At 39.5% G+C, this 18,170-nt stretch overlaps 1 protein-coding gene across 6 annotated transcripts in view; it reads left to right on the top strand.

The window, feature by feature from the left end:
- ERC1 (ELKS/RAB6-interacting/CAST family member 1) overlaps positions 1 to 18,170 on the top strand; it is a 388,985-nt gene that overhangs the window by 87,134 nt on the left and 283,681 nt on the right. For 5 of the 6 annotated variants that reach the window (XM_082635263.1, XM_082635268.1, XM_082635264.1 and 2 more), the window contains exons 4-6: positions 9,565 to 9,639; positions 14,863 to 15,018; positions 16,257 to 16,349. In XM_082635263.1, the coding sequence (XP_082491389.1) occupies positions 9,565 to 9,639; positions 14,863 to 15,018; positions 16,257 to 16,349 (324 nt within the window). The remainder of the gene's footprint in view (positions 1 to 9,564; positions 9,640 to 14,862; positions 15,019 to 16,256; positions 16,350 to 18,170) is intronic. The other variant, XM_082635267.1, reaches the window with a different exon arrangement.

Here is an 18,170-nt window from a genome sequence, read left to right on the forward strand (position 1 = left end):
AAAAGATATGTGATAGAAATTATTTGCTGGGCTTCCCTGGTGGCATAGTGGTTAAGAATCCGCCTGCCAATGCAGGGTACATGGGTTCGATCCCTGGTCCGGGAAGATCCCACATGCCGTGGAGCAACTAAGCCCGTGCGCTACAACTGCTGAGCCTGTGCTCTAGAGCCCTCGAGCCACAGCTACTGAGCCCATGTGCCTAGTCCCCGTGCTCCGCAACAAGAGAGGCCACCACAATGAGAGGCCCGCTCACCGCAATGAAGAGTAGTCCCCGCTCGCCGCAACTAGGGAAAGCCCGCGTGTAGCAACGAAGACCCAGTGCAGCCAAAAATAAATTTTAAAAAAACAATTTGCTGCCCTGGAGGCACAGCTAGAGGGAGTGATACAGAGGCATGCTGCCACTTATTTTCAGAGGGGAAGCTCAGACTTTAGCTTACCACTGTGACTACTGATAATGTTTCACTTGTCTGTGTAATGCCTCATTTTAAGAAAGCTTAAGTGAAGAATTCATCTTACATGGAATTAAAAAAAATGACAGCTCTACTTCCCTGTGTGAGGTCAGAGTCTTCAGATAATTTTCACATTTGGATAGGGGGGAAAAAGTCTCAGAACTATTTCAGTGCCAGTCTGAATAATCCCTTTTTAAATGAAGTGTGAGGAAGGCAGTTAAAAGCAGCAAAACAGCAACTTCCCCTGATGATGGAAACGGTCTATATCTGCTCTCTGCAATACGGTAGCCACTGGCTACATGTGACTATTGAGCAGTTGAAATGTGGTTCGTGTGACTGAGGAACTGAATTTTAAATTTTATTTAAATATAACTAATTTAAAATTAAATTTAATTAGTCAAATTTAAATTTAAGTATCTCTGTGTAGGTAGTGGCTACTGTATTAGGTAGTGCAGTGATGCATAATGTTACCCGCTTTTCTTAATAATTAGTCTTGACCATCTTTCTTTCTTTGTCAGTACATGTAGAGTTGTGTAATTTCAATTGAATTTATAACGTTCTGTTGCATTTATTTATACTTCTTACTGTTGAAAATTTAGACTACTGTTAATTTTTCATTATTATAAAACTGTGCTGCACTGAATATCCCTAACCATATACCCCTGTACATTAATTTTTTTCTTTAGCATAAATTTCCAGAAATGAATTTGCCCAGGGTGTGTACGTTTTCAAAACTCTGAATATCAGTCTTGTCTCCCAGAGTGATTGGACCAGTTTATCCTCGCAGAAGCATATACTGTATTTTTACGGTTAATCTGCAGCTATGTACGTTACAATCTTCAAATTACTGGACTGTATTGTTTTAGAAAATTTTCTATCAACTACTGTGTTGTAGGCACCATCCTGAGTTTCTTTCAGTTTACTTTAAAGAGTTTATATTTTAATTAGGTAACCTGGAGCCTGGCCATAGAACATTGTTAGAGGTGTAATCATCTCAAATCAAACAGCATGCAGCATGAAAACCCTACCAGCATCGTGATGAACTTTGAATGTTATGTTTTTACTCCTTCTGTTCTGAATATTTCAACCTGTGCCCATTTATTTTTGAGTTTTGGAGTTAATAAATAGTGAATAGTTAAGGATTATGAAAAGCCACAGTGTTATTCTGGCAGAGAGCAACCAGAAATATGGTGAATTTGAACAAGTAGTAGGAAAAAACTTGAATTTAAGACTAATTTTGAAGTAACAAGCTCTACAAATATTAAGTCCCACTTCTGAACATAATGTGGAAAGAAATATAGGCCCTGTCAGTTGTATCAATACACAATTCCAGTTGCTATTAGTAATGTAGCATCATCTTACAGGAAACACAGTCCTATGGATTAAAATTATTTAAGAGCAAGTAGAAGTGATTGCTTCAGGAACACATGTTTAGAATGCTGGTTCTCCTTTCTTTTTCTCCTACTTGCCTTCAAGACTTAGCTCAAATTTCAGTTCTGCTGTGAAGTCTTCCTTGTGCAGCTCTATACATATATGTAGATGAGCCAGTAATATTATAGTATACTTCCATGTGTGTTTCTTCATTGTTCACTTAATTTTTTGCACCAAGGATGTGGATGGATATATATATATATATACATATGAAATTTTATCTTGCACAGTGGGTACTCAAGAAATGTTGGTTGAATAAGTTGAAATGTAGGGAAAGAAGTTTAAGCCTGGAGCTTACAGAAGGAAGGATAGCTTTTCCAATTCTTTTTTCTCCAGTGTGACCACTGGATACTAAAACCTAACAAAGGTTAGAAAACAAACTAAAACCCCAAACCAGTTTTGCTCATGACCTTAGATATAGAAGTTATAAATAAGATATTGGCAGATAAAATCAGCATTATGATAAAAGGATAATATTCTGACCAAAAGGAGTTTATTCTAGGAATCCAGAACGGCTCAATATGTCATTCACAGTTATAATTTGTAATAGGTGAAAGGAAAAGATAACCTTGTAGTGTTTGATAGCTATCTCAAAGACATTAGATAAAATGTTACAGACACTTTGAAAACTAAACCAAATGAACTAAAATTAAGAATTGAATGATACTTTTATAGCATGATTTAAATAAAACAACTCAGTAAATGTGTATTATAAACATATTTTAAACTAGTAACCAGAATTGTGCTTACTCTGACGTACACTAAACGCATCCATTAAAGTTAGGGAGAGGCAAAGACAGCTGTGTTCATCAGTATTTACATTATTCTGGAAGTGTTAGGCAGTGCAGTTAGATAAGGAAAATGGAATAAATAATATCAGTAACGGTAATGGAAAGGATAGGGCTAAATTTTCATTACAGTGTAGATGGGAACATTAATATAAAGATGCTGCTTTCCCCCAACTCTGAATTTAATGTAATCCCAATAGGAATATTCTTGACACGTGCCCAAATGATGTTGCAGTTTCTTTGCAAGAAGAACAGTGCGGGAACACTTGTTTAAGCAGCTCATGATATATGTGTTTTAAACCCAGTGATATTAAAATGTGTGGTACTGGCACAGTAATAGATAGCTAGATTGATGAGACAGAATAGAACCCAGAAGTAATATAGTTTTAAGCATATGATACATGTTTGGGAATAATCGCCATCTATTTGGAAAACAATACATAGTTACATCAAATTAAGTTCTAGAAGAAGTAAAGAGCTACTTCTTAAAAAATAACAACACTAGAAGAGAATGTAAGAAAAAGCTTTTAAAACAATCTTGAGACAGGAAAGAATCTTTTATTGCCATAGCAAGAGCCTTAAACAATTGAATTTGTGTATGTTAGAAAATACAGGTAACAGAAGCTCAGATGGTAATTTGGAGTAAAACTTTGTAACATGTGGCTCGACTGTTTCCTTTCCAGAGTGACAAGGTGCTGGAGGCACTTGGCACAGCCTTTCTTTGCTCATTACTCAACAAACATCCATTGAGCTTCTAAAATGTATGTGACCCTGGGATACACGCTGGGTATACATTTTTCATGTCAGAACACATGGTCTGTGCCCTCCTAGAACTTAAAAATCTGGTGAGAGACAATAAACTGATAATTATGAGAGGAAATAAATTAGTTGAGTCTAATTATGTTGGGAGAGGGGATAAACAGGGTAAGCATCTTTGAGGAGGTGCCCTTTAAGGGAGATCTGAAGCAAGTTGAAACAGTCTTGCTGAGCATTTGGGTGAAATCATTTCATGAAGAAGGTTAACAGTTTCAAAAGCCTGATGAGAAGGAGTTTTCAGGAGACAGCAAGGAGACTAGAGGACAAAAGCATATGGTCTAAGGGGAAGACAGGCATGAGATGAGAGGTTGAAGAGGTAGCCAGGGCCAGAGTCACACATTCCATTCATCGGATATTTATTGGGCACTAACCCATGTGCAGAGCACAGGGAGATACAGTAACAGTGAACAAAACAAAAATCCATGCCCTCTAGGAGACAAAGCACTCGCCTTCAGGATCCCTGCAGGTAATGCAACAATTTTATTCAAAGTACAAGAGAAAACTGCGCCAGTGTTTAATCAAGGGAGTGATCTAGTTTAGCTTTTAAAATTTACTCTGGCTGTGTTGAGAATAAATGGGGGAGGGAGAATTACGAGTGAACAAGGAAGTCTAATAAAGAACTTAACAACTGTAGGTTGGGTGAGTGGTGACTTGAAATGGCTATTGTACATTATATCACTAGTGTGTCAAGAAAGGCAGAAAGAATTGAGGGCTGGCAACACTGGGATATCCATAGGTTTTATTATTATTGGATTATTGTCCATCTTTTAAAAAAGCGGGTTTTCATCAATTCCAAGGCTCATAGTTTTTCCCATCTCAACAGTATGAAATTGAGTTAATAAGTCTTATCCTTGATGGCATCTTGAAATCTCTGTCAGCAAGGCCGCAGTCCTGCTCGATTTGTTTGCCTGTGTACTCACAAACAGTTAACAGCTGCTCATTTTAGTCAGTGTTGTGAGCATTGTTGCTATTTCTCATGTTAACTTTAGCTGTTGTTCATTATGTCTTCAGTAATATTATGCTGTGAATCAGCATTGAAACAAACAGTTATTGGTTTGGAGAAAATTATAAAACAGTTCAAAACGATATATGATTAAACTTTATGGTTAAATAAGTAAAAAAGGGTCTTGCAATCAGTATAAAATAAAAATTCTGAATGATAGAAGCTTGGGTCATGGTTTATTTGGAGGTATTTCCTTCTTTTCTTTCCAACACATTAAACAGTGATTTGCCTTACAATCAGTGGCATCTTAGATTTGATGAAATACAGTAACATTAAAATGGCATTCATATCCAGGAACATTTGTGATTAGTTTTCCATTTTGTTTATGAACATGATTCTGTAGATAGCAGGTAAATAATTCCCCCAAATAAAAGCCAAAGAAGAAAAACAAAAATTAAATTAAGCATTGTATTTTCTGTTTGTACTGAAATTACATTGTTACGTGACTTATTGTTAGGTTTTGTATTGTTTACTGGAGTGCCTTTCCTTTGATGGATAGAAGCGTGAAGACATCTATTGGACACATACTGAACTACACTCAAGACATGGTTAGTGCCTGGGGCCAGGCGTATGGAGTTTTAACAGGCTTTACAGGTGATTGATTCTGTGATACACCAAAGTTTGGTTCTCAGTCTGTTGGCAGAACATACCTGAATTGGCTATGGAATTTTTGGATCGGGTATCCATATGCATACCAAGCATTGTCTATAGGCTGAATAAATATTTCGGTTCTATATGTGCTCCTGTTTTTTTGAAATGTAGATCCTATTGTGATGAATAAAATACTAATTTGTTGGGAATTCCCTGGCGGTCCAGTCGTTAGGACTCTGCGCTTCCACTTCGGGGGCCACGGGTTCGATTCCTGGTCGGGGAACTAAGATCCGCATGATGCACGACACGGCCAAAAAAAAAAAAAAAAAAGAAAAAAGAAATTAGAATACTAATTTGTTTTAAAACATTTACACGTATGTTAATTTTTGTCTCTATAATATTTCAGTCAACAAACCTTGTTTAGTACAACTGCTCTCATGTTAATATTTGCAGCAGTGTTTGAGGTTTAAAAGTCCTACTCTTTAACTAGGTTCTAGGCTAGGAATTCTGGCTCTAACATGTCTGAGGAATGCCTATTTGTATCTTTGGCAGTTGTAAGGTAAAAGCAGAGGAGGTTAGAGGGAAAAAAAGAGAAATAAACATATATAGAAAAAAAATAGAAACCTTGGACAAAAGAGTAGGAAGAAATAAAAAAGAAAAAGCATCCCTAGTTAGTTTGCCCTTTCCTAGTGATTTTGGAAAGTGTGAACAGTTGCATCGCATAACTTGATTCAGGTTATCCTTCCTCACCTTTTTTTTTGGTGTGTCATTTGTACCTCATTCCCATTTTGACAGGAAGATATGTTTTCTCAGAAGCATGCGTTACTTGAGATGGTAAAGGGTCAAAGTGCAGTGCTGTCTGACAACGGCGGAGTTGAGGTACAGGAAGAGTAGTGCGGGTTCCTTCTTCACTTCTCCGTGTGGAGTACAGTAAGCCCAGAACTCGTGTGGAGGATTGAAATCTGCTGAAGGGACGTCTGCCCTTGAACCAAGGGTGCTGGAGGCTAAAACCTGAAACTTGAAAGAAAGAAATTTCAGACATAAGTACTACTTTTCAGTCACAAATGCTCCTTTCTCTCAGTTGTGTAAGTAAATGTTGATTTACTTTTTAAAAGAAAGAAACTACTCACAACGGATAAATTTTGTTCCTAACTTGTTTGTTTTCCTTCTCTAGTCATTATTCTTTAGTAAATCAGTGAGAGGAACTGAACACATTTTCTACCGTGTACCACAGTTGACAGTATAACAAGATCCAGATAATTCTGCCTGTATTTTAATTTGTGTAGAGTGAAAATTTTCAGGCTAAAAAGAGGGAAATAAAGCAAGTGCTAGCACATTCGACTTCTTACATTTGTCTGAATGGTACATTCTTTTTTATTCCCAGAGTCCTGTCCCTTTATTAACAGTGCAGGAGTCAGAGGCTCGATGTGCTCTCTGGGAAGGGGGCGCCGGTCAGCCCACTGACTGCAGGACGTGTTCATAATGAGCTTGAATGCGCAGGCCTTTGAATGGAAATCTGTTACAACCGATAGGTTTTACAGGATCTTAACAGGAAAGCTTCATGCCTGCGAATGGTTTAAAGTGCACCCTAGTTCCTTAGCAGAGGAGGATTTTTTTTTATTCAAATGGATTTCTTTCCTTATATATTGCTAATATGCTTGCTAGAGTTTAAAATGAAATTGTAATAGTTTCACTGTAAAGCATTTCGAAATTTCCCTAATTTGGAAGTAGGTAATGGGAAAGGCGTCAGATGAAATTAGTTCAGGGTCTGAATTGTGAGATATTTCAAAGAAATGCAGTTTTAGTATTTCAAGTAGATACAGAAATATTAAGTGAAAAATGTGAAGTGTAGGTTAGAGGACTTTATTAAGAGGTGATGATTATTTACAATTAGCAAGATTCATTTTATTTTTGTTACATTTTAAAGTTTGCAGTCATTTATTAAACATATTATTAAATATCTGCGTGCCCAATTTATCACCTGTTTACAGTGTAGGGAGTAGATTCAGTGTGGACTGACTAGAGGCTGGGGGGTAACTGATGAGTTTGTTGTTTTAATGCAGGTGAGAGGTGATTATGGTCTGAACTAATGTGTTCAGATTTTGTCCTGGATTAATGTGTTCTGCATTTTACTGTCTTAGTGAAGTGTTTTATCTTGCAGGGGTTAATTGTGGATTAACTCGATCCTTAATGAGACTTGCTTTTACACTGTTGGCTGTAGTCTAAGTGGCCTTCCCTCCAGGGCTAGATTGTCTCTCCTCCTAAGACGTGGCCTCTCAGGTGTCGCTGCTCAGTGCCTCTGATGTTCTCTCCACTCTGGCTCTTTGGAGCTTGAATTCTTCCCAGCCCCATGTGAGTTCAGGTAGTTGCTCAACTCATAGCTCTCTGGTGGTTGTTCTGTCCCCAGTAGTTGTTCTTCGACACTGTGGAGTCTTTCCCTGTACATGCAGGCTTAGTATTTGGTCAAAGACTCCAGGGGACCCCTGTCAGATCAGACACTGCTGCTCTTCTGGCTAGCTTCTTCCTCTGTGTCATTCTTCTCTGCACATTTCTACTGTCTTTGGGACTCTTACCCACTGATCTGTCTTCTGAGCTCTGCGGGACTGCTGTTTTCCATTTGGTCTTCCTCTCCCTGCATCACATATTGGATAGCAAGTCCGGACCATAACCTTGTTAGTTTCTCTTCTCTCAAGGATCATAGTGCTGTGCTGCTTGTTTTCCAGTGTCTGAAAACAGTTGCTTTATGCATTTTTGTCTAATTTTAACATAGTTATGACAGGAGGGCTAGTCTTCTGTCTGTTATGATCAGATTGTGTTGACCTTGTAGAGGGTGAGAAGTAAATAGGAAACTCGTTGAAGGATTGAAAACAGACTACTGCCATGATTTGTTGATGCTTTATCTAGAGTACACCATTGCTTTCTTTAAAATGGACAGAGGAAAGGAAACTTAACTCGAGGCTGTTGTAGTAATCTAGGCTTAAACTAGACTGGAAGTGGAGTGAAATGATAAATTCAAGAAATCTTTTGGAGCTGGAACAATTAGGACCTGCTCTAGAAGGTGGTAGGAAGTGAAGATGTGGGAGGAATGAGAGGAGACACTGTGCTGTTTGGCTTGAACCACCGGCAGGTAATGCCATTTAAGGAGATGGGCAAGACTCATCAGTCTTCAGAGGAGGGGCTAGGCTGAAGAGGAGAAAATCACGAGTTTTGTTTTGGATGAAATAAGTTTGAGTGACCTAGTAAACATCTATATACATGTCAAATGGGCAGAGCAGCGGGCAGGGCTAGAATTCCACCAGCACTGTTCAGGTGGAAAGTATCCATCTGTATTCTCTGCCATCACTAGGGGCTGTACCAGGGTACTCTGGAAGTACTGGCTGACTCAGAGACATTGACAGAATCTGACAAGAAAATAGCCTGAGGAGGTCTGGTAACTTCAGGGTGATCCTTGAAAACCCTAACTGTGATATTCTACCATCTCCTTCTTACCTTTCTGATCCTGAACGCACTGACATTTGGATTGAAAAAAATAGCTATGTTTTTCTGCTATTTGCTACAGGTAGACTGTTTAGGAAACTTGTTCAGCAGTCTTACCTTCTTTTTCTTTCTGATCGTAGCCCCTCTAGAGAGAGATTTCCATCGTAGGTAGCCCGGTGGTTGTTGCTCTGGGGGAGGATGCTATGCAAAGGAGGTTGTCAACACAAATGCTTTCAGTTGTTTTGTGCAGTGTGGACTGTGACTACTTTGATTTCTCCTTTTTCTTTTTTTTTTTTAAATAAATTTATTTATTTTTGGCCGTGTTGGGTCTTCATTGCTGCGCACGGGCTTTCTCCAGTTGCGGTGAGCGGGGGCTACTCTTCATTGCGGTGCGCGGGCTTCTCATTGCGGTGGCCTCTCCTGTTGCGGAGCACAGGCTCTAGGCGCACGGGCTTCAGTAGTTGTGGCTCATGGGCTCTAGAGCGCAGGCTCAGTAGTTGTGCACAGGCTTAGTTGCTCTGCGGCATGTGGGATCTTCCCGGATCAGGGCTCGAACCCGTGTCCCCTGCATCGGCAGGCGGATTCCTAACCACTGCGCCACCGGGGAAGTCCTGATTTCTCCTTTTAAAAAGGAACTATTTCTAATCCCCTTTTTGGATTGTTTGGAGTTCTGATAATATGTCTCGGAGTCCTGTGGAAGAGTGACACACAACCTGGGGACGTGCCGGAGCTTCACCTCTTGTGGTGGCTGGGGTCTGTGTGACTTACCGTGTATAACCAGGTGTGCAGAGACGGGGATCCTCCTGTGCCCCTTAGCCTGAATGCAGTCTGTGTGCTCCCAGGTCCACAGGGAAAGGTCAGGAAGACAGAAAGTGGATCAGAGTGTCTCACAAGGCCGGGGTAGTCATCTTTGCATGTAACTACTACTCCCTCGCTTCTCCACCCTGCTCTTGAAAAAATGAGAGTGAAAAGGAGGACACTTACTCTCTTTTTTGCTTCTCTTGTATAGGAGATGCATCGGAGATTTGAGAATGCCCCCGATTCTGCCAAAACTAAAGCTCTGCAAACTGTTATCGAAATGAAGGTAAGTGAGAACTTCCTAAGGAATCTTGTGTGTCATTTCACACTTTCAAGTGATCACACTTTCATGTGTGAGTTTAAGAAAGTGGTATGTAATAATAGTTCACTCATTTTGTAGGCTGAGAAGAAATAGTAAGACTTAATGAAAATGACACCTTAAATGAACTTCAGTTTTGTTTCCTCCAGTGTTTCTTGGAGTCAGCTGTTCTCAAAGCTTTTGATATCAGGGCCCCTTATTCTCTTAAAATGACTCATTTCATTTGTTTTTAAGAAAATGTCTGCCAAATACCAAGTTTGTGTGTCAGTTCTTCTCTCGAGTAAGAATAGAGTTCCGTGAAAAAAGTACCTGATTCAGCTTGCAGCTCACAGAGCACCCAGAGCAGCATCACACCCAGGACGCAGCAGCCGGGCCTGGCCCCCTCCTGTCTCATCACACAGAATGGTGCAAAGATACATACTCAAGGGTTGAGCACATGAAAAGTCACCAGGGACATTCCTAAGTGAGCCAGTGTTTTTAAAATGTTCTTTCTTATTTTTCTTTTTTGTCTGAGAGCGCTGACACTGAAGAATACACTGACCGCTAGTACGGTTTGGCGCTGTTGTCCAGAGGCACGAGCGCTTTTGCCTGTCCTTTATACTTTTAGTGCACGTGTTAACACCGTGGAAAAGGCACATAAAGTTATAGTATTATTATGAAGAAAGTTTTGACTTCTCAAAAGGGCTAGGAGGCACCCCCAGGTTTTCACGGACTATACTTTGAAAACCTCTGCTTTAAGTTACTGAGTAGTTAGAAATCTTCAGGCTGAATGTTATGGTGATTGGTGACTAAGCACTTGCCGTCTATGTTAAATTCCCTGGATTCAGAATCTGGCTTTATTTAACCAGTTGTATGACATAGAACAAGTAACCTAACCTCTCCATGCCTTTATTTCTTTATTGATAAATGGTGATAACAATAGTACCTATCCCATGGGTTCTTTTGTGGTTTAAATTAGTTAAAACAAGTAAAACACTTTAAACAGGACCTGGCACATAGCAAACATTCAGTCAGTGTTAGCTGCTATGCTATTATTATTTTTATTAACAACATGTTCTTTCTTGCAAGAGCTGGAAGACTCTTACAGGTAGGGACCCCTCCCTCTCCCCCTTCTTCCCTCTCTGTCTCTTTTTTTAACTTCTTTGTATCCCCTAAAAAGTTTGACATGGTATTTTGCATCATGTGCCTTCATTTAATATTTGTTGATGTGACAAGAATCTTTAGTTTTTGGTATATAAATAGTTTTATGTAAACAGATGCTTCTCAAGTACAGTTATCAGAATGGTTCTCTTAATTTAGATGATTTCCTCTTAAAACTTGTTTTTATTGTTGTATATATCTTTATTCTCACTGGGGAAAGGGTTTACCAAACAAATACCAAATTAGTGGATTCTGGGTTCTTTATAGTTAGACAGTTCATAGTCTTGAACATAATCTTGTAAACAACCTCTAGAAAGGTTTAATTACATGTTCACATTTCCCACAAGTTTATTTGTACATGTTATTTTCTGATCCCTGTTGGAACCTAAAAACACACGAGTGTACCTATGTTCACAGAATTACTTTGCTTGCCTTTTGATGGCATAAGGAAGTGTACTGGTTTTAACTGGCAGTAGATCCATTTTAAGTTGTGTTAACCTCCAGCCATTCTGCTAAGAAGCAAGAGACTGAGATTCTGGTGGCCCAGTGGGGTCAGGTGGATGTTATGTTGAAATTGCAGATGAAGTAGCTGAGATGCTGAGAGTGTGGCATGAGCTTGAGAGGATCATGAAGATCTAGACTGGTCTTTGGGGGAAATGGGAAAGGAGGTGATGGTGGATTATAAAAGAGCCCAGCTGTCTTCAAGGTGACGTAATATTCTTTTCTCTCTCCTCCTCCTCCTCCTCTCCCTCCTCCTTTCTCCCACTTTCTTCCCTCTGCTTCCTTCTCCCTTCTCTGACTTTTTCTTTTCCCTTTAGCAGTGGAGGAGCAGGGAGGAATTACTGGACTGCTCTAGGGTTAGAGTTTTGCTGGGTAGATATAGCAGAATTACTGGGATGCAAGTGAATTGAAGGTGGAGGTGAAGGAGTAGTTGGGATGATCGGTCCAGGAATGTAGCCTGGATAGGAAGGAAGAGAATTCAGAATGGATGGACAGGTTGGGAGAAAACGTAGAAGTTAGGGAGGTGGAGGACTCTGTGAGATGCAAGAGCAGCAGTTAATGTGAGTGACGGTGTGTCAGGCCTGGGAGGAGAGTCCCGGGTGATGTGGTCTTGTAAACTGGAGAGCTCAAATGGGCCAGAGGATGCGGGCGTTGGAATTACGGACGTCAAGGAAGTCGGACATTGAAGTCCTAGGATTATGGCAAGAGTGGCATTTGAAGGAGAGATCTGTTGTCAGCCGGGTGCTGAAGACTTCTTCCGTGGGCGGGAGTGGCGGGGTGAGCCCCTAGATGGCAGCCGCGTGGAGGGAGAGTGAAGAGGCGTGTGAGCTTTAGATGGGAGCAGCATCGAGGAACCTGGAGGTGCCCACACTTCTCCCTGCCACTCTGTGATGCTGGGGGATTAGTGGACTTCACTGGAGAGCGTTCAGGGAAATTATATCCTTTGGGAAAGCCTGGGTTTACTTAGAGCAGGGAGACAACTTTTGAAAAAAAAGTTGAGGACTTGGGAAATTTAACAACGAGCAGAGGATTTCAGTGGACTCCGTGGGGTTGGTTGATGAATGATGGAGACCCAGGGCCGGGCAAGGATAGAGTAGGAAGATGATAAAGAATTTATTTATTTCGTCATTATACATTCTAGGAGTAAGAAACCTCCTTGGAAGGGGCTGTCCTCACATAAACCCAGCCTGAGTACTGGTCGGTGCTACAACTAGTCCAACATACCAGGCGTTAATTTTCTGGCCTCATCCCAGAAAGTAGCGTGGCAGGTTCTTTTTCTGCCTCATGGCGTTCAGAGCTGCAGTTATGGTCCCTTTTTAGGTGCAGATTTTATGGTGCATGATTTGATAGTGAGTGTCTGATTTGGTCAAGAGCTGCCTCTCTGTCTGTGTTGGGATTTTCAGATAGTGCATTTGAAGTTGTTTATTGATTTATTCTTTATGGGCCAGGGTAGTTTTAAACGAGTAAATCAAAATCCTGGTTTAGGTTTAGAACGTCTCTGATTGTGTTAATTTAATATGTTTAATTTTGAACTAAATGTAAGTTGCATTTGAATAGATTTGTAAAAGAAAATTTTTGTTGTGTTATTTTTAAAGGTAATGCAATGCAAGTCAGAGGAGTACAGCCCTCCCATCTCCCCCAAACCTAAAAATAGCTAGTTGTAATTGTCTCATGATAAATCCTTTAACTTTTATCGGCACACTCTCAGATAGCAAGGAAGGTCAGTCAAGACAGGTTTGAGGTAAAGTGAAAAGAGGAAGTCAGTCTCAAGATTGCTTCCTAAAGGAATGGTTTCTCTAAAATTCCGAATAAAATAAAGCTGTACTGACTTTATGCTCTTTAAGGTCTTTACTTCCTAGGTGAATAAGTATATGCAACTATAGATGTGAAAGTATCTACTCTATGGAGGAGTTTTGCTGTAATTGATGACATCTAAAGTAATCTGGGGATAAGCTAGATACTGTGACAGACAAAACCAAGAAAATGAGTATAGATGGTTGTTGTACTAGGAGGTGATATTCATGGTGATGCTGATTTATAAGGACAGTGATGTTTCTTTTTAGAAATCATTATGAGATATTTCACATGCATGGTGAAGTATAGTGAATAAGTAAGGTTACTAATGCAGTAAGTAACCTCCCCTTATCTGCAGGGACAGGTTCCACCACCCTCAGTGGACTGAAATCACAGGTGGTACCGAACCCCATATATACTATGTTTTTTCCTATACGTACCTATGATTAATTTTATAAATTAGGCACAGTGTGTAAGGGATTAACAACAGTAATTAATAGTAAAACAGAACAGTTATAACAGTATGCTGTAATGGAAGTTATGTGAATAGGTCTCATTCTCTCTCTCTCAGTATCTTACTGCACAAATCTAATGCCTTCTTCATCTAAACTGAGCACTTGTCATGCACTGTAGCCGTAACTTTTGCAGTTTGAGGTGCAACAGCAAAACTGGCACAAATTTCTTTTTCCTTCATCCCAATTTCACTGCTGGAAGATTCGTTCTTACTGTAGATCGTAGCAACCTCAGCATATGATTTTTTCTCTTAGTGAAAACTTCCACCTTTTCACTTAAAAGAAGCACCTTACAGCTTCTCTTTGTCAAATCTGAATTGCCAGCATCACTACTCTTGTGCTTTGGGGACGGTATTAAAAAAAATATTGTCACATAAAAACAGTCACTTGAACACAAGCACTGTGATGCCAGGACTGTCCATCTGATAACCGAGATGACTGCTGTGAGTGACTACGGGCGGGGTTACACTGGACCAAGGGATGATTCACATTCCGGTGGGACAGAATGGGATGGTGTGAGATTTCATCATGTTGATTGGAACAGCGGTGCACAGTTTAAAACTTCTGAATTGTTTTTTTCTGGAATTTTCCATATGATATTTTCTGACCGCAGTTGGCCTCGGGTAACTGAAACCACAGAAAGCAGAACCACGGAAAATAAAACTGTGGATAAGGCGGGACCACTATGTGATAAAGTGTAACTGTTAACGTAATTATTCATCCCTTTGTTTTTCTGCAGTGGGAGGTTATCAGATCTTTATTATTGTAGATACGGTTATGCACATTATTGTGTAAGTCTTTGAAACCTTCTTACTCTTTTCCCCACTCCTTTGGGGGCAGAAATAAACCTTTTAGGGGTCATCAAGTAAAACGATAAAATACTATAGCTAGAAAAGGTTTTACTGTTAATATTATAAATGTTTTCACTAGAAGTTTGTTGACCATAAAGTACTAAGAAACTTTAACTAGTTTTCCATTGCTTCTACTTCTTTAGTTAATACTCTCAACTTTAATCAAAAGGGTGCAGAGGAAAGGGTAGAGGAAAAAATCATAGTATAGATCTCAGTCCTTCTCCTCTCCACCATATGGCCGTGAAGGATATATTTTAGAAGCAAGGCACCAGTTGCAATATTTCTACATATTTGTTTTTCTTTATTAAATTTCACATCTGTAAAGACAGGCTTGTGTAACCTCTCTGACTTTTTGCGAATACTTTAATGTCTAAATCTTCCTTTGTCCTCAGGATTCAAAAATTTCCTCTATGGAGCGTGGGCTCCGAGACTTGGAAGAGGAGATTCAGATGCTGAAATCGAACGGGGCTTTGAGTACTGAAGAACGAGAGGAAGAAATGAAGCAAATGGAGGTCTATCGGAGCCATTCTAAATTTATGAAAAACAAGGTAATGGTGTGTGATACCGTAATTTTTAAATGGGGTTTGAAAAATTGATGCATGTTCCTACTTCTTTAGTGATGATGGACTTCACGCTGTTTTATCAGGCTTCAGGGAAGAATACTTGTACCGTAATTCTTTCAGATAGAACTTCCCAGAATTAAAGTCAGAATTACTGATGTTGTATAGTTCTTTCAAATTTCACTTAAAAGAAAATTACTTGTATGAGGCTAAGTGTGTATCATCACAGTTTAACATTTCACGTCTACCAGTACTTCTGAGGCGATTAGTAGGATGACATCCAGATGAGTTTTTCTCACTATATGAAACATCATGTTCTCTATGTCTTGTGAACAAATATAGAAGTGAAATTCAGCCTAAGAGACTGAATCCACCTCCCCCCTTTTTTTTTCCTGAAATGGCTTAAATAAAATCGTGTTTTCCCTTCAAACACAGTTCCCTAAAGGAAACCCCTTTGTGCTCTCCGTTGGAGAAGACCCATGTGTATCAGGTTTATTGTTTCCCACGTGCACTTGGGGTGTATGTACAGTAGGAGAAGCATCGCTGAGACATATCAGTCTGTATTATAACCTCAGTCACAGTATTTCTTCCTTAGAGCCAAAGGCATTTATTTTGATTCTATAAACTATTTTAGGCAAATTGGAGGATTTAGTTTATTACAGTTATCAGTTTATCAGGTCTGTGGTGTTTTAAAGATCATAATTTCAATTGTAAAATATTAGCTAGAAAATAAGTGTTCCTTCCCCTCCCCCTGCCCCCCATATCCCAATTGTGTTAGTTCCCTAATTTCTCAGAAGTGAAAACTGTTCCTTTAATGATACAGTTTCTGGCTTCTTTCTGTGATACCCATACCTGCATATAAGTCAGTAGAATATTCCTCTGTTATTTTAAGAATCTGTTACCAATGACTATGGCCAATTTCATGTAACTTTTAGAACTTAAAAATTCACATATCCAACTTGCTGTTAGTTTTGATTTGTCATTCTAACTTGAGAACAAAATAAAATATTGTCTCTACTTCCCATTTGCTGATTAGCCCATTTCAGTCCATTACCCTGTGAAAACAGTGAGCCCATCTAGGGTCCTTTGAAGAGGAAATTAGGGGAACAGATTTGATTGTGTTATATGAGTTATTGTTATTTCCAGTTACTGCTCTGGCTCAAAAGCAGATAATAAAAAGACCTAAGTTGACACATGAGTGAAAAAGAATAACAATGTCGTGACAGGTAGAGCAACTGAAGGAGGAGCTAAATTCGAAAGAGGCTCAAGGGGAGGAGCTGAAAAAGAGAGCGGCTGGTCTTCAGGCCGAGGTCTTTGCCGTAAGATTTACCCTTTGCGTGCAGTGATCCCACAGTGGGACCCTGCTGCTCTGGCTCTGGGCGCTCACACTTTCACTCTGTGGTCGGCAGCTTTGCCCGGTACTAGCACTAACCAGCCTGCTCTGCTCTTTAACTGACTCCTGTTCACCCGTTTGACCCGCGTGCCACCCTGTGTGCAGCGAGCCCTCATGTGCTCTGGAAGCTCTGACCCTGGTTTTTTATTGTTGCTTTGTCACTGTGTGGATGGTGCTTCAAAGCTGTTTTTTCTCGACTCCTTTCCTGTTACCAGAAACTTGTTGATTTATGTGCATGATCTCTTTCTCTTCTTAGGTACAAAGAATGTGCAGATGTTCTAGGTCCATCACCCAGGGTTTATTTCAATCTGATTTCTTGAGTGAAGTGCTTTACCTTCATATGTAGACATCATCTTTAAGTCCCCGATAGGTGATTTTGCAACAAATTTTACTTTCTTTGGAACAGATGTATTGAAGTGATTAGCTTATTTAGTTATCTAGTAAATTAGAAGTAGCATGAAACTTAAAGTCTCTAAATCTATTCAGTAGCTCAATCATCTGTCTAGAGAACTTGAAATTCCATTTCAAACTGTGATAAAATGATTACAATAAAATAGCTAACACTTGAGTACTTATTATAAGCATTTTATAACCTACTAAGGTAGGTATATTCTCAACCCAGTTTACGGATAAGGAAGCTGAGGTAACACAGTGGTGCTCAGGAAACACAGTAAGAGGCAGAGTTTGATTTTTACACAAGCCATTTGGTTCCAGAACCTGTGCTGGTAAGCTCTGCACTCCACTGCCCTATACTAGGCTGTGCACACATTTGTCTCACAAGTGTCAGGAAAAAAACCTGCTTCTGAAAATTACGGTAGGATGAGACTGGAATGCAGCATTACAAGAAAAAAAAACCACTTGTGCTAATTTAGTGTTTGCTATTTATGGACCACTTTATAGTATAGATAGAAAAGTGAGATATTTTGTCTAAAAGGGTCCAGTTTGGTTTGTTGTAACCATGTATTGTCTAGAGGAGAAGTTGATCTATAACTTTTGTTCCTCAGCTAGTATTATTAATTTCTTTTTGTGTCGAACAACAGGCTAAACATTCTATACATTTTTTTTGGTTTAATCTGTATGCAATACAGTGGCACTGGTTTGCTTTCTCCATCTTACTGATCAGGAAACCAAGGCTTAAAGAGGTAGTTACCCAAGAAGACACACTCATTTGTTCTCACGTGGGATTGACTGCAAAAGCCTTATGCTCCTAACTTTTAAGGAAAATTTGTGCTTCTAAACTCTTCTATTTAGAATATTTTCTTCTTTTTCTCAATCTTTATGGTCAGTATAGCATTATTTGAGGATTATTTAGCAATGCAGATGATGAGGAAACTGAGATTTTATATTTATTTTTGATCACATGGTCCAGAGGTAGCTGGAAATTTGAGTAATCTTTAAGCCATAGTTCTCTAGCTGACGAGGTGAGAACATTTTGAACGTTTCTCCTGACCATTCATACCACAAGTGCGTTTTTAGTGCATTCTGTTTGTTAGGGGTGGGATGTTGGTAAAGGGATGTCATGAAAGATGCTACACCATTACAGTATGTGGCAGCTCCTGGGTACGTATCTGTGTTACAGGCTGGAAGTAGCTGCTGTTTACAGCTATCTTCCACTGATTTCCTTAGCAGCTGCGAGTATTTTGCATACAGTGAGCACACAGAAATGTTTGTTGAATGAATGAATATTATATTTGTAAGTAGAGATTTCATGCATATGAGAAAAATGCTTGTCTTCCTGCTGAAACAG

The sequence above is a fragment of the Mesoplodon mirus genome (genome assembly GCF_964341445.2).
Source record: "Mesoplodon mirus genome assembly, chromosome: 11".
Lineage (NCBI taxonomy): Eukaryota > Metazoa > Chordata > Mammalia > Artiodactyla > Ziphiidae > Mesoplodon > Mesoplodon mirus.